Source organism: Drosophila erecta, unplaced genomic scaffold (assembly GCF_003286155.1).
Source record: "Drosophila erecta strain 14021-0224.00,06,07 unplaced genomic scaffold, DereRS2 tig00000055-arrow-pilon, whole genome shotgun sequence".
NCBI classification, from domain to species: Eukaryota; Metazoa; Arthropoda; class Insecta; order Diptera; family Drosophilidae; genus Drosophila; species Drosophila erecta.
Window position 1 is genome coordinate 11,773,984 of NW_020825200.1, and position 19,921 is coordinate 11,793,904.

Consider the following 19,921-nt stretch of genomic DNA (forward strand, 5'->3'; position numbering starts at 1 on the left):
GAAAGAACATAAAACACAAGACGATATTTAACTCGTTCTCACTTGACATACATCCAGATCCAAATTAAGCGCTGAAGCCCTCTTATCATTGCCTCCGGCTGTGATTAGAGGCTGGCCCAACTGCGTCGTCTCCGGAGCAGTAAACAATCGCAACTTGAGCGTTTCGGTAGCGCGGCACAAAGAAATCTGCCCCCAGCACTGAGATGTCGCCACTTCTGCGATCTCTGTGCCTCCACTCGGTGCTCCTGGTCCTGTTCCTCTGCGTGCTGCAGGCCCTGGAGCTGCAACTTCACGAGCAGCAGCTCAAGCAGCAAAAGGACGAGCAGCTGCGCCTGCGCGCGGAGCAGCGCCAGCGGGATCTGCTGCGGGAGCACGAGGCCCTCCAGCGACGCCTCTCGTCCTCGACCACCACTCGGAAACCATATATAATACCCAACGGATTGTCGCTGCCCCGGAGGGGGGAACATCCGGACAAGTGCTATCGGGAAGTGCCGTAAGTGGGTGTAACTCAGAGCCCATCAAACCAAGGGGTTCTTTTAGACCTTGCCCATAATCAGCCCCAAGTCTCACAGCCACGAGTTATCATATGGTTTAAAAATTTCAATTGTACAAAACAAGCTAGATAACCATATTATAATATTTGAAAAGCACACATACGAGTATGTACATGTACTCCATCCAATCTCCAGGGCCGTATTCTTCCAGTACGACAAGGAGGTGAAGATCGTGGGCAACAGCACCACCAATCCGTACTTGAACGTGATCGAGGTTTGCTGCAAGGGCTGGCGGCGCTATGAGTATGACTGGAGCCAGTGCGTCCCGGATTGCGGGGAGCGGTGTCAGGAGAACGGCTTCTGTTTGGCGGGCGGCTTTTGCCAGTGCTTCACGGACTTTGTGCTCAACTACCGCAACAATTGTGTGCCCACCTGTCCGCTGGGCTGTCCGCATGGCCGCTGTTATCTAAATGGCACCTGCAAATGCGATAAGGGATACGAGCTGGACGGATCGCGCAGCTTCTGCCAGCCGCAGTGCAACACCACCTGTGGCCACAACGAGGTCTGCTTGGAGCCGGGCAAATGCACCTGCGCCGAGGGCTATGCCCGAGGACTGAGGGAGTCTGCCGCCCTGGGCTGCCAGCCCATCTGTATTCCCGACTGCGGATACGGTCACTGCGTTCGGCCCAACGAATGCGAATGCTTCCCCGGATACCAGAAACGCCAGAACGGCATCTCCTGCGAAAGCGAGTGCTATAAGTGGGTATAAGACCAGACGCCTCTTCCATGACATTTCATGATCGCATACTTTTAGGAGCTGCGAGAATGGCTTCTGTGCGAACTCAACGACGTGCGTGTGTCAGAATGGATATCGCTACGACAGGAACACGACGAGCTGCCTGCCGGATTGCGGGGACAACTGCGATAACGGGGTGTGCATAACGCCGGGTAACTGCCGCTGCTTCAAGGGCTACGTCCGGAATCGGGAGCGCTGCGAGGCGGTCTGCGTGGGAGGGTGTGGCTTCTACGGCAAGTGCATCGCACCGAATGTGTGCGGATGTGCCATAGTGCCGGGACCGGAACGAACCTACCAGCGCTGCGAGTACGGATTGTGCAACGCCTTGGGAAGATGCCGCTGCCAGGTGGGCATGACGCGGTTCATCGATCGCTGCATGTCACCGGACACGGTCACCACCTACGCCTCCATGAATCCCGTCAAGGTGAACGCGTCGCTCATCCAGGAGTTCAATCTGCTGCTGGGCAGGCACTTCAACTTGACCACACTCAGCGATATGTGGTGGCTGTGAGATAAGGGCTCCGGGTTTTCCATAATTCTCTCACTTTTTCAGCGTCACAGAGCAGTCTCTAATAAATACTCACACATTTCTCAAAACGTGGTCGTCTTATCAGGGGTGTCTGAAATATCTTGCGGCTTCATCTCTTGGGATTTCGCTTTATGAAGCATGACCAGCTTAAATAATCAAATCTGTCGAAGAATTTGTCCCCCTCGAAAGTTGTTTCATTCAAATAAGTATTCAATATTTTTGGTATATCACTTATTTTCTGCATAGTCAGCATACCCCACGAATACCGGGTACGCAACACATAATTATCTTCTTACGAATGTAGAGCATTTCTATCTCCGCACACTTAAATGCCGCGCTTGACACAGACGACCATTTAGTAGCTCCGAGACGCTGGCGCGCATTGCGCTCGCATTTTGATACGACCTCGCTTTCAGCTGAAACTGAGCGAAATGCACTTGACATCCACACTGATTGGGCTCCTTATCTGCGGCCTGGGGATCGAGATGCCCACACCCACAGCCGCCCAGTTCTGGTCGGTGGATCCTGTCGCGCAGTGGCGGAAAGAGTCTCTGGCCGAGAGGGGATCCGGCATCTGCTACAGGACCCTCACGTAGGTAAACCATTCTGATCCGCTGGCCAATCTCAAGATTAACTCCCTGCCAGTGTGGAAACCGTCAATCCGAACTCCAGAAGTCGTCAGATCTCCTACTGCTGCGCTGGTTATGTGAATAAGGGAACAAGCCAGAACCTCAAGTGCGAGCCCATCTGCACGGAGGACTGCTCCAATGGATTGTGCCTGGCGCCCGAGGAGTGCGAGTGCGCTCCGGGTTACTATAGGAGTAACAGAAGGTGTCGCTTTGTCATGGCATAACAAGGATAAGCAAAAAAATATAAACAGATACATTTCCTGAGTTGATATTAAAAATAACGAACTTTCAGAATGCAGTTTAATAGTTTAATAGGTAAACAAACTAATGCTTGCCTTGCAGTCACAAAAGTGGTCATATCAAATCAATATGCAATATTTTACGGGTATATAGCTAAATTTCCTCAATGTCTTTTATGGCTCATACACTGTGGTGAAGTAGAAATATAAAATGAAATACTCTTAATTAGTTTTACACTCATGATTAAGTTTTATTATATTCTGTGCCTTTGAGTGTGGTCTTTCGTCAAGAAAAAATCTCTATATCTGAAGTCATCGTGATACGCAAGCTTTTCTTGGAACTACCCAAAAGCAATGAGCTTTGTTAACGAATCGCAATTTATGGCAGTGATCAATTTGCGTTGCCTGGAGCTGCTGAGAGCAAACCTTCAATGGGTCCATTGGCGAGGTGCTGATTAGAAGGGGACAAGAGGTCGCCGGCGGCGATTGGCGGCTGAGAGATCCGGAGCTTCGCATCGGGAGCCGATTAGTCTAAGTGCAACTACAGCCGTCAGCGGACGTGGGCGCACAATCAATTTCCATACGTACGAAATCCGGTAGCCAAGTGACATCACCATGAGCTCATCGTGTCAGCTGGTGACTGTGGGCGTTCTGCTGGCCATCTGTTCCCTGGCCCAGGGACAATTCAAGACGGCAGGCATTAAGACACGGCAGCCGCCATCGGGAAACCTCCAGCTTGCCGGCAATAGTAGTCAGCTAGGATGGAGCAGCTACAACCAGAGCAGCTACGGCTGGAGTCGGAACCAGAGCAACTATGCCTGGAACCAGCAAAACCATGTGGGCCAGGGATCAGCTGGATTTGTGCCCGCCGAGACCTACCAACCGGCCACTTTGCCGCCGCTTTATGGCCACTATGTGCAGCCGGTGGCTCCGCCGGCTCATCGTGTCCAGGTCCTGGATGAAACGGCCCTGTTCATCAACAAAACCCGATCTGGGATGGCCAGTGGTGTGTGCTTCAAGGAAGTTCCGTAAGTGATGGGTAATCCCAATCGAGAGGAAAACACTTTTATAATTCCACTTGAAATTATCGCCCAATTCCGAAGGCATTAGAAACCAAGGCAAGCCATTCAAATAGTGAACTAACGACCTCAACTTCCTCCGCTGGCCTGATAATTAAAATGCGCCTTGAATTCACGAGTACACATATGTGTGCCAAGCTAATAATGTGAATGAATTTAATATGCAACGAGCGGAGAGTCGGCAGATAAGCACAAAGTTTTTAAATTTAGTTGAGTCAGTTCCATTCGCATTGTCTTGGACCATTTGAAATTTAATAATTATCAAATTAAATAGGAAGCGAGGAAATAAATAGGAAGCCTTTTCTTTTAAATTGGTGGCACACATCTTCACTAAGCAAACAATTTTTTATTATTCTAAAAAAAATATATATTCGCAGCATATTTATAAACTAAAGTAGCAGCTAGAGAAGTTGATAATCTGTTTTCGATAGTTTCCAAACGGAAAATGTATGTCCATGCAATAACAATTTTAAGCTATTGAAAAATGAAAACTAATGTGAGTGTATTTCACTTGTTTGTATCCAGAACCGCCTCGCTCCTGCGCAATTCCCGGGAGCAGTTCGTTGGCAACGGCACCACTCCGGACATGAGTCGCATCCAAGTCTGCTGCGATGGCTATGAACGAAATCCGCACATCTACCGACGCTGTGAGCCGATCTGCGCGGATGACTGCCGGAATGGAATCTGCACGGCTCCGAACACCTGCGTCTGCATTCCCGGCCACGTTCGCAACTCCGAGGGCAAGTGCATCTCCACCTGTCCCCTGGGCTGCGGCAACGGAGTGTGCGATGAGCGGAATGAGTGCAAGTGCCGCGAGGGATACACCCTGGAGCCGGAGACTCGGAAGTACTGCCAGCCGGAATGCAAGCCCGGCTGCTCCTTTGGACGCTGCGTGGCGCCCAACAAGTGCGCCTGCCTCGAAGGATACCGCCTGGCCGCGGACGGATCCTGCGAGCCAGTGTGCGACAGTTGCGAGAATGGCAAGTGCACGGCTCCCGGACACTGCAACTGCAACGGAGGCTACTTGAAGCTCCAAGGACGCTGCGAACCTATTTGCTCCATGTAAGGGTGGCTTTTGAAGGCTAGGAAGTCTGCTTAAATTATTTCCCAACTTTAGACCCTGCAAGAACGGACGCTGCATTGGACCGGACATTTGCGAGTGCGCTTCCGGTTTCGAGTGGGACCGGAAGTCGGCCGAGTGTCTGCCCAAGTGTGACCTTCCCTGCCTGAATGGCGTCTGTGTGGGTAACAACCAGTGCGAGTGCAAGACCGGATATGTGCGGGACGAGCACCAGCGGAACATCTGCCAGCCCCACTGCCCCCAGGGATGCCAGAACGGTTTCTGCAGTGCGCCCAACTTCTGCATCTGCAGGCCGGGATTCATCAAGAGCGGCATCAAAGGGCGCCAGACCTGCCAGGCCGTCTAAGTTAGCCTAAGACACTTTATTGTTTCATTCATTCCGTCTGGGATCAGAAATTAAATAGACGCCCGATCAGGGCATTAAACTCGTAGGCAAGCTGGCGATTGAAGTGCTTTCTCTTTTCGCTGGTGTTCAGCTGCTGGCTGAGGCGGTCCGTCTTCAGACATCGATCTATGAAGTGGGTTTGCCCAGATGGGCAGCTGCAGTGCTCCACATCGTCGCAGCTTCCGTTTCGGCAATGCTGTTGGCCCTCACCACAGCCGCAGATCTCGGGTGCCACACACCGACCGTATTTGCCACAGGATCTGGGGAATGAGCGGCACGTTATGCGGGTGAACAGCTTTTGTTCCGGGAAACAGACCTCTCACACTTGGGCCGACAGTCGGCACCGTGGACTTCGTATCCTTGGAAGCAGCGGCACACTCCGGGTGCAATGCACACCCCGTTTCCTTGGCCACAGTTGTCGCTGCACTCCGGCAAGCAGCTGGTGGTATTCACGTTGTAGCGATATCCTTCTCGGCAGTGACACTTGTACCGCGACTCACAGAACCCATTCTCGCAGTTCCTGGAAGCGGTTTCAAATGGCTTAATGGTTTTTCGGGGTGACCTTAATACATTTTAGATGAAGCGGTACACTTACAGGTAGCACTCAGCTTCGCAGACATTTCGGTTGGGCCGTTTGATGAACCCGGCGAAGCACTCGCACTGATTGGGCGCCACACACTTGCCAAATCCGCAGTCCGGAGCACAAACTGGTTGGCAACCCAAGTCCGGCGTTCTCCGGTAGCCGGGGGAGCAGTCGCACTGGCCAGGCGCCACACACTCCTCATGGGTGCCACATGCCTGCGGGCACTTGGGCCGGCAGAACTGGCGCGTCTCCTCATCCAGGACAAAGTCCTGGTGGCAGGCACAGGTGCCATTCAGATAGCACCTGCCGTGCTGACAAGCAATGGGACAGGTGTGGATGCAGGCTCCATGTTCGTTACGGACAAACTCTGCGAAGCACTCGCAGACGCCCGGACTGCGACAGAATCCATTGCGGCAGTTGTCCGGCGTAGTTTCAGAGCAGTCCGGCACACATTCATGGGCATACGGATCTCGGCGGTAGCCCACACAGCAGACCTCTATGCGATGGAAGTAGATCGTGGATCCATTACCACGCACCGGGGCATCCCGCTCGGTTTGGAAAAACACAGAGCTATAATCGTCAAATCGCATTAATCAATATATAGCAGGTGCTTGAATAAATACATGAAATATTTTGATTATTGTACAGATGCTCGGAATAGTTATGAGCCCTCGCCTCCATTACTTTGTTTATCATTATCGTTTTGTCAAAACATTAGTTTACTCACGGCACCTCGCGATGGCAGAGATGTTGCTGGCGCTCGCCAGTCAGACTTAGTGACTCAAAGTCGCCGTACTCCGTATTTTCGATGTCGCCGTAGAGCTCCGTGGAATCGGTCTCAATCTGGACAGGAAATGCCACCAGCGTCAGAAGAGCGGTGAACACGGCCAACGGTCCACTAAAGTGCATCCCGCCTTGGTGTTCCGAGCTTCGATGTTGGGGAGCGAATGAATGGCAGCCAATGGGTTTGAATCTACTCAAAAGACCTTATCAGCATCAAGTCTCGTTCTCAGAAAACATTCAGAGAAAATGAAAACATTAAATTGCGCTTTTCAGGCATTAATAGTTGTATTTAGCGAATTTATGGTGGCTTTATTTATATTTATCTTCTTAATCAGCTTTAGTTTAATAATAATAATAATAATTTTTATGAACTCATAATTAAATTGTTGAACTGACTTCAAAACAAATGTATTCTATATAAACATTCGCCTTTTATTATACATTTAGATAAAAATACAATTACTTCTACAACTTTAATAATAATTTTCCATGTGGGCTGTATGGATAATGGGACTGTTTACCACAAATCGTTTGCATTTTCAAGTGCTCAGCTCTACTTTGCTACTTTTGAATAGACAGAAAATTGTTATTGTTACGGCTTAATTACTAATATATTTTTAAATATTTAAAAGGCTATTACGATGCGGCAATTTGCACACGCCACAAACGTAGAACTTAACGAAACTTAATCTATTGGCTGACTATATTTTTATGGATATAAGAGTCTTATCTAAAGAAAAAGTACCCCTAAAGAATACAGTAACCTTTAACCATGCTAATTCAACTTTGGAGAGTGATACAAATAAGGTGACGCACCTAACCTACTAATACAATATACAATTATAATATCTAAATATGATTTATGAATTAATTTGCTAAAAATATTTAATTCGTTTTCGTGATTCCCAGTTCAAATCAAATATATTTCCTATAATCAATATAGTTAGCTGATTGTTAAAGTTACTTGCTAATTGCATCATTTGGGTTTACACCTGTACATAAATGTAATGGTCTAAATATGTCATAAAAATAAGTATAGTTGTGAAAACTCGCAGACTTAAAATGTAGATTTATTAAAAAATTTGGTACAAGATTACCTGGTGTATGTTGAAAACCACATTTTAAGTTTAAATTAAAATATATTTGTACAATATGTAACGCATTTTCATATGTAGAAAAATCTCTGGTATCAGCAATCAAACTTACAGGTGGGCAACTCTTTTGGCTGTGATTTGAGCAGGAACCTGCAAGAAGTTGGAGTTCTGTGGCGGAATTATCAAGTGGGTGACATGATGCGATCGCTGATGGGGATGAAGACCTCCATTGGAGAACTGGTCGTTCACTGGCATCACCAGTGGCCTGGCCGGCAGGAAAGCGGAGGCGGTGGTGGAGTGCTGGACATGCTGATGGTTCCGTGGGTGGTGCTGCTGCTGGTGGTGCTGCTGCTGGTGGTAGCGGATCTCGTCGTACAGATGCGAGTCCAGGCTTCCCTTTCGAGACTTGGGCGAAACCACCGAGTAGAGGGACTCCTTCCTAGCATAGGCGTAGGGTGGGGTTTTAATTGAGGAGTTATTGCTGGGAGTGTCATATAATTCTGGTTGTGCTGTGGAAGAATGTGATTTCTGTTGATTATAATATTTAGCTATTGAGTCCGTCTAATACTCCAAGGAATGTGATTTATACTAGAAACTTAGTTGAAACTCAGATAATAAAGATTATAAATTGTGTGTAGATACGTGGATAGCTATTTTAAGGTCGGCAGAGACACTTACATACCCTCGTTCAGTTGGGGAGTGACCGCAAAGGCCACCGGCGGCTCGGGCAGTGGTTCGTGGAAGTTTTTTCCCAGGGCCGCGGCTTCGGTGAGAACCACCTCCGGATTCGCAGGCAGCGTGGTCACCGTTCCGTTGGCATTGTATACGGCAGAGTTTTTGTGGTGATACCTCCGATACACGTACAGTGAACCCAACGCAATGGCGACCAGCAGGAGGAGCATTATGCTGACCAGTGTGATCACCAAGCCGGACTGTTGATCAGCCGTCGCCGTCTGACTGGTGTTGGAGTCACCTCCGACGAATCCGGCCAAGTGCTCCTGCGGGGAGGTGATTCCATTGGTGATGACGTGGATGACATCCGGAGTGGGTACCCCGGCGGCTGCAGCCGTATGGAGATTCTCTAGCAGATCACTGCCCGATTGATGGACAATGATCTTTGGCGAGTGCTGGGCATTTTCGTGGCTGGCCGGTTGCTTGATTACTATGACCTCCGGCAGGGGAACGGGGGTGGTGGGACGCGGAATAATACCCATCTTCTCCAGCGTGGAGTTCACAGTCTCCACGATGACGTGGCTCACATTCAGCTGAAGAGGATGCTCATGCTGAATGCAGGCGCCCGTTTGGGGATTGCAAGGATTCTCGTCGCAGTCGCAGGCCTTGCGGCACATGATACCGTAAGTTCCCTGTGGACAGGGCAGCTCGCAACTACAAGAAATTACATTTTTGCAACAGAAATTAATTAGGATGTTGGGACTATAAGCTTACTACTTACAATTGTCCTGTCCAGCCGGCAATGCAGTGACAAAGTCCCGATTTATTGTCGCAGGCTGCTCCATTTTGACACTGGCATAGATTTTTGCAGTCCAGACCCCAACGATCGTGATCACAGCCTACGAAGAGCCCATTGAGCCAACAACTGATACGGATGTGCCTATATACTTACGCTGAGTGCAATGCTTGCCAATATAGCCCTCCTCGCAGCTGCAAGTATCGGGCATCACGCAACTGCCACGCCCACAGCCGCCCCGGCAAATGGGCTTGCATGTGGCCTGGCTATCGGATAGATTTCCCTCGTAGCCTTGGCAGCAAAAGCGAACTGTGCGCGTCTTGTTCAATTTCTGAAAGGGTTTTGCATACGAATTCGTATAAGTAATATGAGCTGAATATCCAAAAAAAGCATTTCTAAGGAATTCAAGAACAATGTCATAACAATTAGCTTTAAAGTGATCATAAGCAACGCAAAGCCGAAAAGTATGCCTCATAAAACTAAAATACTATATGAGCTCTGACCCGATTGCTTAAAATCTCAGAGCTGCCATAAAATCTCTTTGATCTACGACGCTGAAGAGGGCATCATTGCTAGAGTCCATTAATTGGATAAACTTGTGGAGGGCCCTCCTCTCCATCAACCCTGTCAACGCCTCAGTGTCACTTGCCCCTGTGGCCAGTGGACTTTGGCCCAGCTCTCGACAGTTACAGAATTAAGATGGAGATTATTGTAAGTCGTCATTCCGCCCCAAGAAGTACACGCATCATATCACCCTTGAAACCCCTTGAGTTGCCAATTTAATTGGATAACTGAATTCCGGGCGAGCTTCTCACACTCATTCCAGTTCCAGATTCATTCCCAGTCCACATTTTCCGATTCACGCATTGTTCGCAGTCGAGTTGATGGATTCGTATCTGAATGCGGCATGTGTATCTCTGTCTACATCTGTCTCTGCATCTGTATCTGCCTGCATATGTGTCCCCCACAAATGAATAAGGCGGAAATTTTAATATAAACAGTGAAATTCGATTCGAGTTTGGTCCTCTGATTCATTGTGTCTGCATAATTACGGCTGGCTTTTCAAATGTTTGTCATAAATAGTAATTGAATACAAGTTAAGCAATTTGTACATTTGCTACTCCAATAACCGCATGGCCACCCTTCACTTCACCCCTTTCCATTGGCAATGTGGTTGCCCATCAATCACAGCTGTAATCACATCTTTTCTTGGGAAAGCTATCGAAAATCATGTGGCACTTTACTGGCTTAAGTTACTGCCAGTCTAGAGATCAAATCTATTTTTCCACTTACACTCGAACTTATTAAGGCGTACACCTCGATGTTAATTAATTAAATTAAATTGGCAAATTAGTGGCTACATTTTCTGACCAAAAACAGAGTGTTGGCCAAGCAGGCGTTGACCAAAATCGCCAGGAATGCAAGTGACAGGGTTAAAAAATTGTTGCGTCAATCGAAGAAAAATGGTTTAATAGTGTAGGCCGTTAAGGCGATTCCCTTCAAACACCTAGCTAGGCGGCTAGAAAAGTGTGAAGAGCTCCAATTAAAATAATTATTAAATTAATTCGAGCCAAGCGCGAGCGATCTCGAATCTCACAAATCATTAGACACGAAACCGAGGTAAAAAATAAACTAAGCCAAAACTGGCTGCTTCTTGTCATGGCTCGCAACTCGGCTTAGTGATGCAATCGAAAGTGTGTCAACAGCTTTGGCATCAAGTCACCGCACACAAGTGGAGCTCTTAATGCCCAATTGCAGATCGGTCCGCCAGGCGATCCAGCCCGGCCATAAGTGCTGGATTTTCCGCTTTTCATTTGCACTTTCCATCACTGACACCATGACATAATTATTTAGCCAACCCCTCCGAACGGGGTATCCATCGAAAAAGTGCGCAAAGTAAATAAATGAATAGAAAAATAAAATAAACCAGCCGAGCCTGATTAGACCCCTCGGATCGAGCAACTGCAACCGGATTCTGGCCATGCTTGGTCAACACTTGGCCGCTGCCGTTGTTTTCCTCGCTTTTCCCACTGCGCAGTTGAAAATGGCCAGGCGGTGTTTTTGTGTTTGTTTGTCTGCTTTAAACAATTGCCTAAAATTAATAACTATTAATTGACACTAATGGGGAATCAGTTATCATCATTTATCACAAAAGCATTTGCAAAACTGTGATGTAAGCGAGCTGGTTCTTTCATTTTAAAGATGTAATGAATGATCGTTTAAATAAACATTACTAATTGAAAAAGTTTCGATTTTGATACCCGCTATTAATAATCTTGATTTTACATTTTTAAAATCATATTATTTTTTTAGGCGTGTTGTACCAAATAAATGGTATAGATATAGATATTGCGCATACGCCACATGTTCCCAGTAGTTCAAGAACTTTGGCAGCCAAGGACGCACGTGGAGCCTCGGATGCTTCAGGTCAAAACCGGTCGCTGGCATCTTGACCAAGTAAAGTGCACCGGCAACTCCTGCAGTCCAGCACAGCTGCCGCAAAAACCAATCCACGGGGCTTCCGTTCTCCATACGAGAAGGACAGGAAACCCCGTTTAGCTTAGCCAGAATTGCGCAATGCATCTGGTCGCGGACAGAACCCATATAGCGAGCGATATACTCGTATTTGAGAAATGTAATCAAAGTCGGCCATCGAATCGGGGCAATTTATGGATATCGTGGCGAGCGGCTTCCTGGTTGGGCAAATCGAAATCGAAATCAGGTTTGTGGCGCAGGCTCCCCGAGATCGTGGAAAAAGTGGCCACGGCGAAGGTGTTGCCACTGGCTGATCGCCACATCGCGGTGACGTAAGAAATGCCCGCAAAGGCAGAGCCGGCAGTGGAACACCTGCGTCCATTTGGATATTTGGTCAGTTGCCCGGCTCTCCGATACGGAGGCAGAAGCAGTTCAAAACTCACTCACCTGGACCCTCATCACCTCGCGCATTTCCGTCTTGAAGGTGGCGCACCTCGGTGGAATCTCCATGCACCAACTGGAGGTGCGCACACGCACCGGCTGCATCTCCGGCACCTGGACATGCTCCACGTAGGGCTCCTCGCGGATGCAAATGTTCCCGGGTCCCTGGATGGAGGGCAGGGCCAAGGCCCCGGCCTCGATGTCCTTCACGTTCGTGTTGATCTTCAGGGTGCTGTTCTGTCCTGATCCCAATGGCAAAACAATTGCGAGGAGCAGGAGCAGTTTTCCGATAATCCCTTCTCGTATCATATTCGTTGTTTTATTTTCCACCTTTTGTAACAGTTTAAAAGCATTCACTTTATTCTGCGATTACCATGTCTGCCTAGGATTGTCGATGTCAAATTTTATTCTTGAAAAGTTCCTGAAATTTTTCTGACAGTCCCGAAACACTAGTCACTATATTTGAACTAGTCGACACAAGTCCTTGAACTATTTTTTCAAATTACACCTTACAATATAACGTTCCGATCTAGTTCTGGTTCAAGCGAGGATCTTATCCGCTTACATCCAGCAATTTAATTAGGCCGATGTGCGCTGCGTGTACGTTTGGATCGCGAGTCTCGTGAAAACTGTTTCCCCGTTGGCGACGATTCTGTTACTCACCCCGAATGTTCCTTCTCGAAATAAAGTAAACTATGGAAAGCAGCAACAAAATACAGTAGTCATTGCAAATTGTCGTCGAGCCAATAAAGGCCGTCCGGGGTGGCGAGGGACTTGAGATCGGAGAGCGGAAGTACGCACTGCACACCCAATTCTACAACTCATGGTAATTCTACAAAGCGAAAGTGAAATGTAAAGCGCGCCGGCGAGCGGCGAAGTCTCCACTGCAAGTGAATGAAACTCAACTCCCCAAAGCGATTACACCCCATTCCCACTTGCCCCGCGATCGCGACGAGGGCGATGATTGCATCTAATTGAAATGTTGATCATGTCCTTAGCATGCGGCTGTCATTGGGGGCAAAAACCCGACTACGTCGGTTGTTTTCGTTGTCACTTTTGTTTTGATTTCGAATCGACTTGCGCTTTTCTTCAGCTCCAATTAAGCGATGATCCAAAACTGGGCATTTAATGGCAAAGCGGATATTTGAAAGAATTGTGCAGGGGCAACTACAACAAAAGGTGCTCAACATAAATTAAATCAATGAATTACTAGTATGTTACATTACATGTAAGCTGGTTTTTAAAGAGCCCAGAACAAAAATAATGTAAATTAATACCAAACTACGTTTATTACATGTATGATAGACCTAAAATTAATTCATGCAAGATTTGGCAGTCTAATTTACCACTTAGGCAACTAAACGAGTACCAACAAACTATAACTTTGTTTAATGGTACTAACTAGACTATAACATTTTACAAGCGGATATAGTACCTGCACATTTATTGACTTACATTAAAATCAAGTAATCGCGCTGTATTTGTGTTAAAGAGCAATGATATTTATACGGTCTTGTAATTTTAATGAGTAGAATAAGTATGTCGCTTGAAAAAATTTAAGTCGCTTTGCACATTATTCGCATTGCCATAGAAATCGTCTCCATCTAAGTTGATTAGAAGAATGTGGAAAGTGAGCTGCACCACTCAACTTACTTAGCCTAAGTGTCTTATTTCTTAGATAAACTTTAGAACAATGCCACCGAGATAACCGTGCACTGCCCAAACAACCCAACCAACCCACTCAAGTGTTGATTGTCTTGTTTACACCGAAGTTGCTGCTGCTGCAATTTATTAAATCAAATTTATACACAACAAAAAACCAGTTGGCCACTCCATCAGAAACCGCAGACGGGGCAGCAGCTGCAGCAAAAACAAAAGCACAGCTATGAAATTGCAGCACGTTTATTTATTTTATTTGATTAAATTGCAAGCAACAACCATAGCAGCAACAACAAGCCCAGCAAATGAGTGAGCAATGTGCGTGCGACGCCGGAGTTCCAATGACCCGCATGGGTTGCACACACCATCCCACTCGGAGCTGCCCCAAATGCCCCTTTGCCTCCCAGCTCTTCGCCCATTTGGATACTGGTTTTGCAAGAGGGGTATTCGAAAGAACAATGCTGCATGCCAGGATCAGCAAAACCTTCAGGAATTTATGAGAGTTAACGATAAATGGTGCGAAAAGGTGACTGAATCTCTTTCTTGAAACATCTTCCCCACCATAATTTATGTTATATTATATATTGCCACATCAAAGGGTATCCCGCATTCGAGCAAAAGCGTAGTTTCTTTTCGGTTTGTTGCAATTTTTAGGGTGCAGCCAGTGCCACTCGGGCAATTTGTCAGATTTGCTTGTTTTTTTCATTTATTTAATTTTAGAATTGTGTGTGTGTATTTTTTGGCATTGATTCAAGTTCAACTTAGTTATAGGTGCGACTTGAATAAGCGGAAGTATTAAGTGGAACAACACTTTGTCTGACTGTTTTGTTTACAAATTCTTAGCGTTAGCTTGTAACTGACAGATTTTTATAGCAAACATAAGCTGAAGTAAAGGTAAATCAGTAAGATCAGAGGGTATAGGTCTACCGATGACTTTTGGCCCGTCGCAGCATTGTAATAGCCGCCAAAAACCTGCAAGCCAGCAGTTTCGATGCTCCTCTTGCAGTAGTCACCATCGTAGTTCCATCCCACATACTCGTTCGTCCGCAGATTCTCCTGGCGCAGCCATTCCTCCAGAGGAGCGAAGTACTCCCGCAGAGCGGTGCCATCCAAGCGGCCCTCCCTCTGGGTTTCCTCAAGGACCTCTTGCCATGGCTGGGAGGCTCCCTTGGACATCAGGGTTCTGCGGGAGAAGTTAAACTCATAATTGAAGCAGGTCTTATTTTGATTTTGAATGTTATTTATGCAAATATTTTAAATATTATATACGAAAAAAGTCAAGCGGAACATGGCGGGATCAAAGAAGTGGCAGCATGGTGCAAAACTAATAAATGGCCATTACGCATCTTGTTATTCTAATGCCTTTGCTAAAACTGTGTAGCTAGGTAGGTAGGTATTCATGATGAGATGTGTTAATTTAATGAACAAAAGGAAACGCTTGAACATAAATTAAGCAAAGTCTAAGAAGTTAAACAACAGCTCTATGCTGAAATAAAATATTGCTTTTGGAAACGGCCATCAAACCAGTTATTAGCGATACATTTCGATATTCTACAAACATTACTTACTTGAGGATGTTTCCCGCTGCTGGCTGGCGGTAAATGTCGCATTGGTGGAGCGGCTTCCTAGGATCGCCCGGAACATACTGGCCGGACTCACGGCACAGGCCTCGGTAGATCTGGAACTGCAGAACCGTGGAGAAAAAGTACCTGAAAGAGACGGAAACGTGGCTTAAAGACACTTCGACTTAGAACGTCCGCGGTCACGCTTCTTGGCCAACTTAAACATTGTCAATTGTCTCGAGTGAGAGTGGCTGTGTAAGACAGTTCGTGTTATTGGTGTTGGCGGCTGTAAGTTGAATTCAGTTGGAGCTGCAGTTCAGCTGCTGGCCGCTCGATCGCATTCTGGCTCAAGGTCGAGCTCCAGTTGAAGCCTTAAACTGAAGCAAGTCGCCGGGCAAAGTCGTTCTCTTGCAGTTTCGAAATCATGCAAAAGTCAAGTTTTGTGGTCTTGTAATTGCCATTTGCTTTATGCTCATTTAATCGCATTTATGTTTATGGCATTTTTATTGTATTGTTATGGCGACGGCTGCGCAATCAGGTAGCAATTATTCAAAAGATAGGTTCGAATCGGCTCGACCCAAAGCAGCCCGGTTTCGCTTTTTAAATTAAAATTATAATTTTATAGGAACTAACTATATTTCGAAGAAACTATTTTTCTGCGGAGTCACTGTCCATTGATTTATAATAATTATGCAATATATTGGCGGATTTGTTGTGTTTTTTTTTAGCATTCAAAACTAGTAATACGTTGAGGGCCAAGAACAAGTTCAACTAATGGATTTCTTTTGTTTGTTTTCTTTCTAAATGAGAGGGAAGAGGCGATAATTTATTTTCGGCCTTCTGCTCGGGGGTTCACCAGCTGAAGCGTCATAGAGATGCTTGAATTGGAGGTCTTGGGTCGTTCACTCTCAAACAAACCCCAGTCAAACATACTGCTCGTTCCTCCCAGCGAGAATGTTGCAAGCTGGGGTCTAGAAAAAAAGGCATTTTTAATGTTCACTTTTCACAATGTTCGATCACGGCTGCAAAACTCCCAGCCACCATTAGGTGCATCAGCTTCAGCCACATGGACGAGAGCCACTGCAACTGCAACCACTTGGCCCGGTGGCTCACTGGCTCACTGGCTCACTGGCTCACTAGCTCACTAGCTCATTGGCTCAGTGGTTCGGTGGTGTGTTATGTTTTTGGCACTTGGCAGCGGTTGCCACATTGCCACATCGTCGCCACATTTTCCCAGAGACGCGACATGACCCAATAACAGGGATTAGGCAGCTGCCTCGTCGTGTTGCTGGTGTGGTGTTGCCTCTTGCCGTTTGCTGTTCGCTGTCTCAACGCTTGCCATTCATTCGTTCAATCATTCAATCAAACACTCGGCTAGTCCAACGGTCTTTGGTCCAGTCAATCAGAGCCAACATTGTCGGCAATTAGTCCAATTTTTGTAGCAGCCACTGCAGCAGCCGCTTTTCAGCAGCATTGTGCTAAAATTAAATGTTGCGAAAATTCTATTCAACGTTTGAGGGGGACATGGAACATGTGTACCAACGAAAAATATGCGAGAAATCTTTAATTTTCGGAGACCACAAAGCGAGTACAATTTTTCAACGGCCGCGGGGCGTATGAACGATGTCGTTTATGCGATCGCCACTAATGATCGGTTTTCGGGTTCTCGTCTCGTTGGCAAACCATTCATTTTGGCCAATTGCTGAATGGGCCAGCTGAACTGAGCTATCGACTGCTATTTTCCCGAGTTTGCGAGTTTCGGGCAATCGATGGCAATTGACATTTCTGCTTCTGTCCGCTGGTCTAGCAGACAATCAAAAGACTTAAGCCGCGAACTTCTTGCACAATGCCGGTTTCAAAGGCGGATTTGCGACTTGGTCAAAGGCCAGATGGGAACTCAAGGAAAGCAACGGAGAAAATATATATTTAACTTGCTTTTAAGTAAGCGGGCACCGCTCAAATATATCTAGTATTCCATACTCTAGTTTTCTATAAATGGTATGCTTATAGATTTCTCGTTTGAGCTTATAATTTAATTCAAGCTCAATTCTTCTAGTGATGTGAATGTCACTTGTTGAGGTCACACTGGGTTACTACTGGCTTAGATCGGTTTTGGTTTCATTGGATGCCGTTTTCCAACCAGTAGCCTGCTAGCCATGCCCCTAAAGTGGTTCAATGTCCATGACTGACTGACTGATTGACTGGCGGACCCATGAATGCATTCAATCGTTTCGCGAAATTGCTTTTTAGTCTGCCTGAAATTGTGCTGCGGCCTGTAATTTGCTGCTAATGTCGTTACTCTTAGGGAAAATATCACTTCTTATTGTTTCGCTTGACGAAGCGAAAATTACTTGCGACTTACACATTTTTGTTTTTTGGCTTCTTTTTGTTTTAAGACCGACCTTGACTTTCATGCGCATGCTCATCAGGTGGAAACGGGTCGGGTTTTGTAATGGAACAGTGGGGGAATCCAAAAACAATATCAATTAATTTTGACATGCCGAGTTCATGAGTTCCAAGCTCAATTTGTGCGATAAAAGATTCGGGTCATATATACCCGAAATAGCCCACGTACTCGTAGAGTTAAGAGCCAAAATAAAATTAGATTCAAGTAAGTGGGCTTTGAGTAGAAAATATTAAAGATTCTTTTGAGATTATTTCCTGATTGCTTTTCTTAGCATCAGAGTTCCAGTTTTTAGCTGCAATTAAAACCTAAATGCGAATTCTATTATCTTAAAATTCATTTGATGACAAATTGATTCCATTAGCCAATCTGTTTAATATATAGCCCACTCCCACATACTGAACTAATTCCAAACTTTTAGATTTATTTAAATGTTACCAAAATTTATGCGCATTTGTAATGTGCAGTTTTAATAAACAAAAACTAAAAACCGCAGCAAAAACTGGTTACTTGTCGGAAATCGTTTAGGCTTTTCACTTGATATGTCAAAATGCCAAAACTTTGCAAAGAAAACGTGGCCAGCCCGATCCGATGCCGTTGTGGAGCCAATGGCCGGGGCATTAGGCATACGCCCTGTTGGCCACGCCACTCTCTTGGCCCGACCAGCAAATCATTTAAGCGCCATGGGCGCGTGGTCTAAACAAACTAATGCGACCAAGACAGCGAATGGCCAACAACTTCCTTCAAAAGATCGCAACTCAGATGGTTTAGTTTTATTTTATTATTTTTTTTTTTTCGCATCGACTTTTTTTTGTCTTCTTGTTTAGAAACATTGCGGATGCAGTCGCTCCAACTCGGCAAGAAGTCGGTCCGGTTTTACGTATTGGCCATAAAAAGAGTTCGAGTTGATGTCGACGTGGATGGCGATTCAGTACGTTGCACAATGCACTTTCAGTTTCGGATTCCGATTCCGATTTCAACTCCAACTCCAATTCCGTTTCGTTCGCAGCGGCATATTGCTCATTTTCAAGATACGACAAAATGCAGCGCTATGTAATTCCACTCCTAATTGTATCATTATTTATTGTTCTAGATCCGCTTTTTGGAACCTAATTAGCATTTAATTTGAAATCACTGTTTGATTGTGCCTCGATTGTCGCTAGATCCGTGCGCATAAATCAATAATCTGGTGAACCCAATCGCCAGACAATCCATTCAAAGCAAACCAGGCCCGTGGCAGCGAACTTGATCTAATTCCTATCCGAATCGACACACAAGTTGTTATGTTCGCAGTAATGATTATTTTTATTTGTATCATTTTACATTATTTTGCTTGGGCTTACTTGTTTGCAAAAAGTTGTAAAAAGTTTGCAATTCGGCATGGTAAAGCGGTTTAAAAACCAAATCGTTTGCGTTGGCAGCTCATAATTTTTAAGATGGAAGTTCGAAAAAATTGCAAGGAAAGCTTAAATGCTGAGGTCAAGCTAAATAATATATTTTGAGCAGATAATGCAAGACTTGTATGTTACGCGGGTATTACTTTTCAAATATTTAAAATTTAAACATGAAATATTTTGGTTCTAACACACGACATTTGGATGAGTTGTGGAATAAAGTTAATAAAAATCAAAATGTTTTAAAAATCGTTTAATATATCGGTAACACAATGATACCCAATTTTCCACTGTTAGTGATCTTAAATTTCCCAGACCGTCTTCAACTCGCATTTCAAGTTGCTTACCTGCAGCCCAACACGCCTACAATCGTGTGAGTAATCGCATGCTAGGCAGCCTGAATAAGCGAGGATTGCCACCAACTTGCAGCCCAAATAAGCCTAATTATTATTTTGCTAATTTGGGCCCCTTTGACACACTCTGAAAGCAAGTCGCTGGGCCAAAACTCTTGAAAACAGGCCACAACAGCGTGCACATGGCAGTCACAACAACCGAACATTAACACAGCGCAAAACAATTGGCCATAAATCAGTAGGCGGCTATATGCACTGGGCTAACTGCAGTTATTGTTGTCGTTATAATCAATGAATAACGTCGCATCGGTTGACCACAATTTATGGCGACTTCGAACATGAGAATCCGCTCGGCGTCCAAAAAGGCCAACTGAGATGCCAAAGTCGAAATGCAACTGCAGCAGCTTGCAAGCTTAGGGGGGCCTTTTCCCCGTAGGCTTTGATGTTGCAACCGCAACCCGTCACGCCCCCTC

General features: G+C 45.9%; 6 protein-coding genes across 7 annotated transcripts in view; 3 read left to right on the forward strand and 3 right to left on the reverse strand.

Moving 5' to 3' along the window:
• Position 1: 1 nt before the first annotated feature.
• LOC6540743 (tenascin-X) lies at positions 2-1,887 on the forward strand. The gene is made up of 3 exons (XM_001969510.3): positions 2-493; positions 690-1,253; positions 1,309-1,887. Exons 1-3 carry the CDS (start codon positions 204-206, stop codon positions 1,799-1,801), a joined length of 1,347 nt encoding a protein of 448 aa, XP_001969546.1. The 5' UTR covers positions 2-203; the 3' UTR covers positions 1,802-1,887.
• Positions 1,888-2,161: 274 nt separating this feature from the next.
• Positions 2,162-2,908, forward strand: LOC6540781 (protein draper). Its single transcript, XM_001969511.3, has 2 exons — positions 2,162-2,411; positions 2,465-2,908. The coding sequence occupies exons 1-2, from the start codon at positions 2,251-2,253 to the stop codon at positions 2,670-2,672; spliced, it is 369 nt and encodes a 122-aa protein (XP_001969547.1). The 5' UTR covers positions 2,162-2,250; the 3' UTR covers positions 2,673-2,908.
• A 287-nt stretch (positions 2,909-3,195) lies between these two features.
• Positions 3,196-5,283, forward strand: LOC6540807 (platelet endothelial aggregation receptor 1). The gene is made up of 3 exons (XM_001969512.3): positions 3,196-3,715; positions 4,292-4,828; positions 4,884-5,283. Exons 1-3 carry the CDS (start codon positions 3,303-3,305, stop codon positions 5,191-5,193), a joined length of 1,260 nt encoding a protein of 419 aa, XP_001969548.1. The 5' UTR covers positions 3,196-3,302; the 3' UTR covers positions 5,194-5,283.
• On the reverse strand, positions 5,195-6,766 carry LOC6540949 (tenascin). The gene is made up of 4 exons (XM_001969513.3): positions 6,543-6,766; positions 5,828-6,385; positions 5,549-5,752; positions 5,195-5,492 (listed from the first exon to the last, which is right to left on the reverse strand). Exons 1-4 carry the CDS (start codon positions 6,722-6,724, stop codon positions 5,237-5,239), a joined length of 1,200 nt encoding a protein of 399 aa, XP_001969549.1. The 5' UTR covers positions 6,725-6,766; the 3' UTR covers positions 5,195-5,236.
• A 440-nt stretch (positions 6,767-7,206) lies between these two features.
• LOC6540903 lies at positions 7,207-12,626 on the reverse strand. Of its 2 annotated transcripts, none has more exons than XM_001969514.3 (5): positions 12,083-12,626; positions 9,317-9,491; positions 9,146-9,263; positions 8,375-9,078; positions 7,207-8,201 (listed from the first exon to the last, which is right to left on the reverse strand). In XM_001969514.3, the coding sequence occupies exons 1-5, from the start codon at positions 12,383-12,385 to the stop codon at positions 7,801-7,803; spliced, it is 1,701 nt and encodes a 566-aa protein (XP_001969550.2). In that variant the 5' UTR covers positions 12,386-12,626; the 3' UTR covers positions 7,207-7,800. The 2 variants fall into 2 exon arrangements, with proteins under 2 accessions (XP_001969550.2, XP_015014962.1); XM_015159476.2 differs by having other exon boundaries at positions 8,136-8,201; positions 8,371-9,078.
• A 1,371-nt stretch (positions 12,627-13,997) lies between these two features.
• The window catches only part of LOC6540929 (angiotensin-converting enzyme), a 42,512-nt gene continuing 36,588 nt past the window's right edge, over positions 13,998-19,921 (reverse strand). The window contains exons 8-9 of the mRNA XM_001969516.3: positions 15,304-15,444; positions 13,998-14,918 (exon numbers count right to left, since the gene is read on the reverse strand). Of these exons, the coding sequence (XP_001969552.3) occupies positions 14,603-14,918; positions 15,304-15,444 (457 nt within the window). The 3' untranslated portion in view covers positions 13,998-14,602. The remainder of the gene's footprint in view (positions 14,919-15,303; positions 15,445-19,921) is intronic.

What these genes read in the sequence shown, in the direction of transcription:
- LOC6540743 (XM_001969510.3), top strand. Translation starts at nt 204, where the DNA reads ATGTCGCCACTTCTGCGATCTCTGTGCCTCCACTCGGTGCTCCTGGTC. An exon ending in AAGTGCTATCGGGAAGTGCC is followed by an intron (nt 494 to 689) that starts GTAAGTGGGTGT and finishes TCCAATCTCCAG; the next exon opens with GGCCGTATTCTTCCAGTACG. An exon ending in TGCGAAAGCGAGTGCTATAA is followed by an intron (nt 1,254 to 1,308) that starts GTGGGTATAAGA and finishes GCATACTTTTAG; the next exon opens with GAGCTGCGAGAATGGCTTCT.
- LOC6540781 (XM_001969511.3), top strand. Translation starts at nt 2,251, where the DNA reads ATGCACTTGACATCCACACTGATTGGGCTCCTTATCTGCGGCCTGGGG. An exon ending in ATCTGCTACAGGACCCTCAC is followed by an intron (nt 2,412 to 2,464) that starts GTAGGTAAACCA and finishes ACTCCCTGCCAG; the next exon opens with TGTGGAAACCGTCAATCCGA.
- LOC6540807 (XM_001969512.3), top strand. Translation starts at nt 3,303, where the DNA reads ATGAGCTCATCGTGTCAGCTGGTGACTGTGGGCGTTCTGCTGGCCATC. An exon ending in GTGTGCTTCAAGGAAGTTCC is followed by an intron (nt 3,716 to 4,291) that starts GTAAGTGATGGG and finishes GTTTGTATCCAG; the next exon opens with AACCGCCTCGCTCCTGCGCA. An exon ending in TGCGAACCTATTTGCTCCAT is followed by an intron (nt 4,829 to 4,883) that starts GTAAGGGTGGCT and finishes TCCCAACTTTAG; the next exon opens with ACCCTGCAAGAACGGACGCT.
- LOC6540949 (XM_001969513.3), bottom strand. Translation starts at nt 6,724, where the DNA reads ATGCACTTTAGTGGACCGTTGGCCGTGTTCACCGCTCTTCTGACGCTG. An exon ending in TGCGAAGCTGAGTGCTACCT is followed by an intron (nt 5,753 to 5,827) that starts GTAAGTGTACCG and finishes AACCGCTTCCAG; the next exon opens with GAACTGCGAGAATGGGTTCT. An exon ending in TGTCGGCCCAAGTGTGAGAG is followed by an intron (nt 5,493 to 5,548) that starts GTCTGTTTCCCG and finishes CTCATTCCCCAG; the next exon opens with ATCCTGTGGCAAATACGGTC.
- LOC6540903 (XM_001969514.3), bottom strand. Translation starts at nt 12,385, where the DNA reads ATGATACGAGAAGGGATTATCGGAAAACTGCTCCTGCTCCTCGCAATT. An exon ending in TGGCAAGCATTGCACTCAGC is followed by an intron (nt 9,264 to 9,316) that starts GTAAGTATATAG and finishes GGCTCTTCGTAG; the next exon opens with GCTGTGATCACGATCGTTGG. An exon ending in GCCGGCTGGACAGGACAATT is followed by an intron (nt 9,079 to 9,145) that starts GTAAGTAGTAAG and finishes AATTTCTTGTAG; the next exon opens with TTGCGAGCTGCCCTGTCCAC.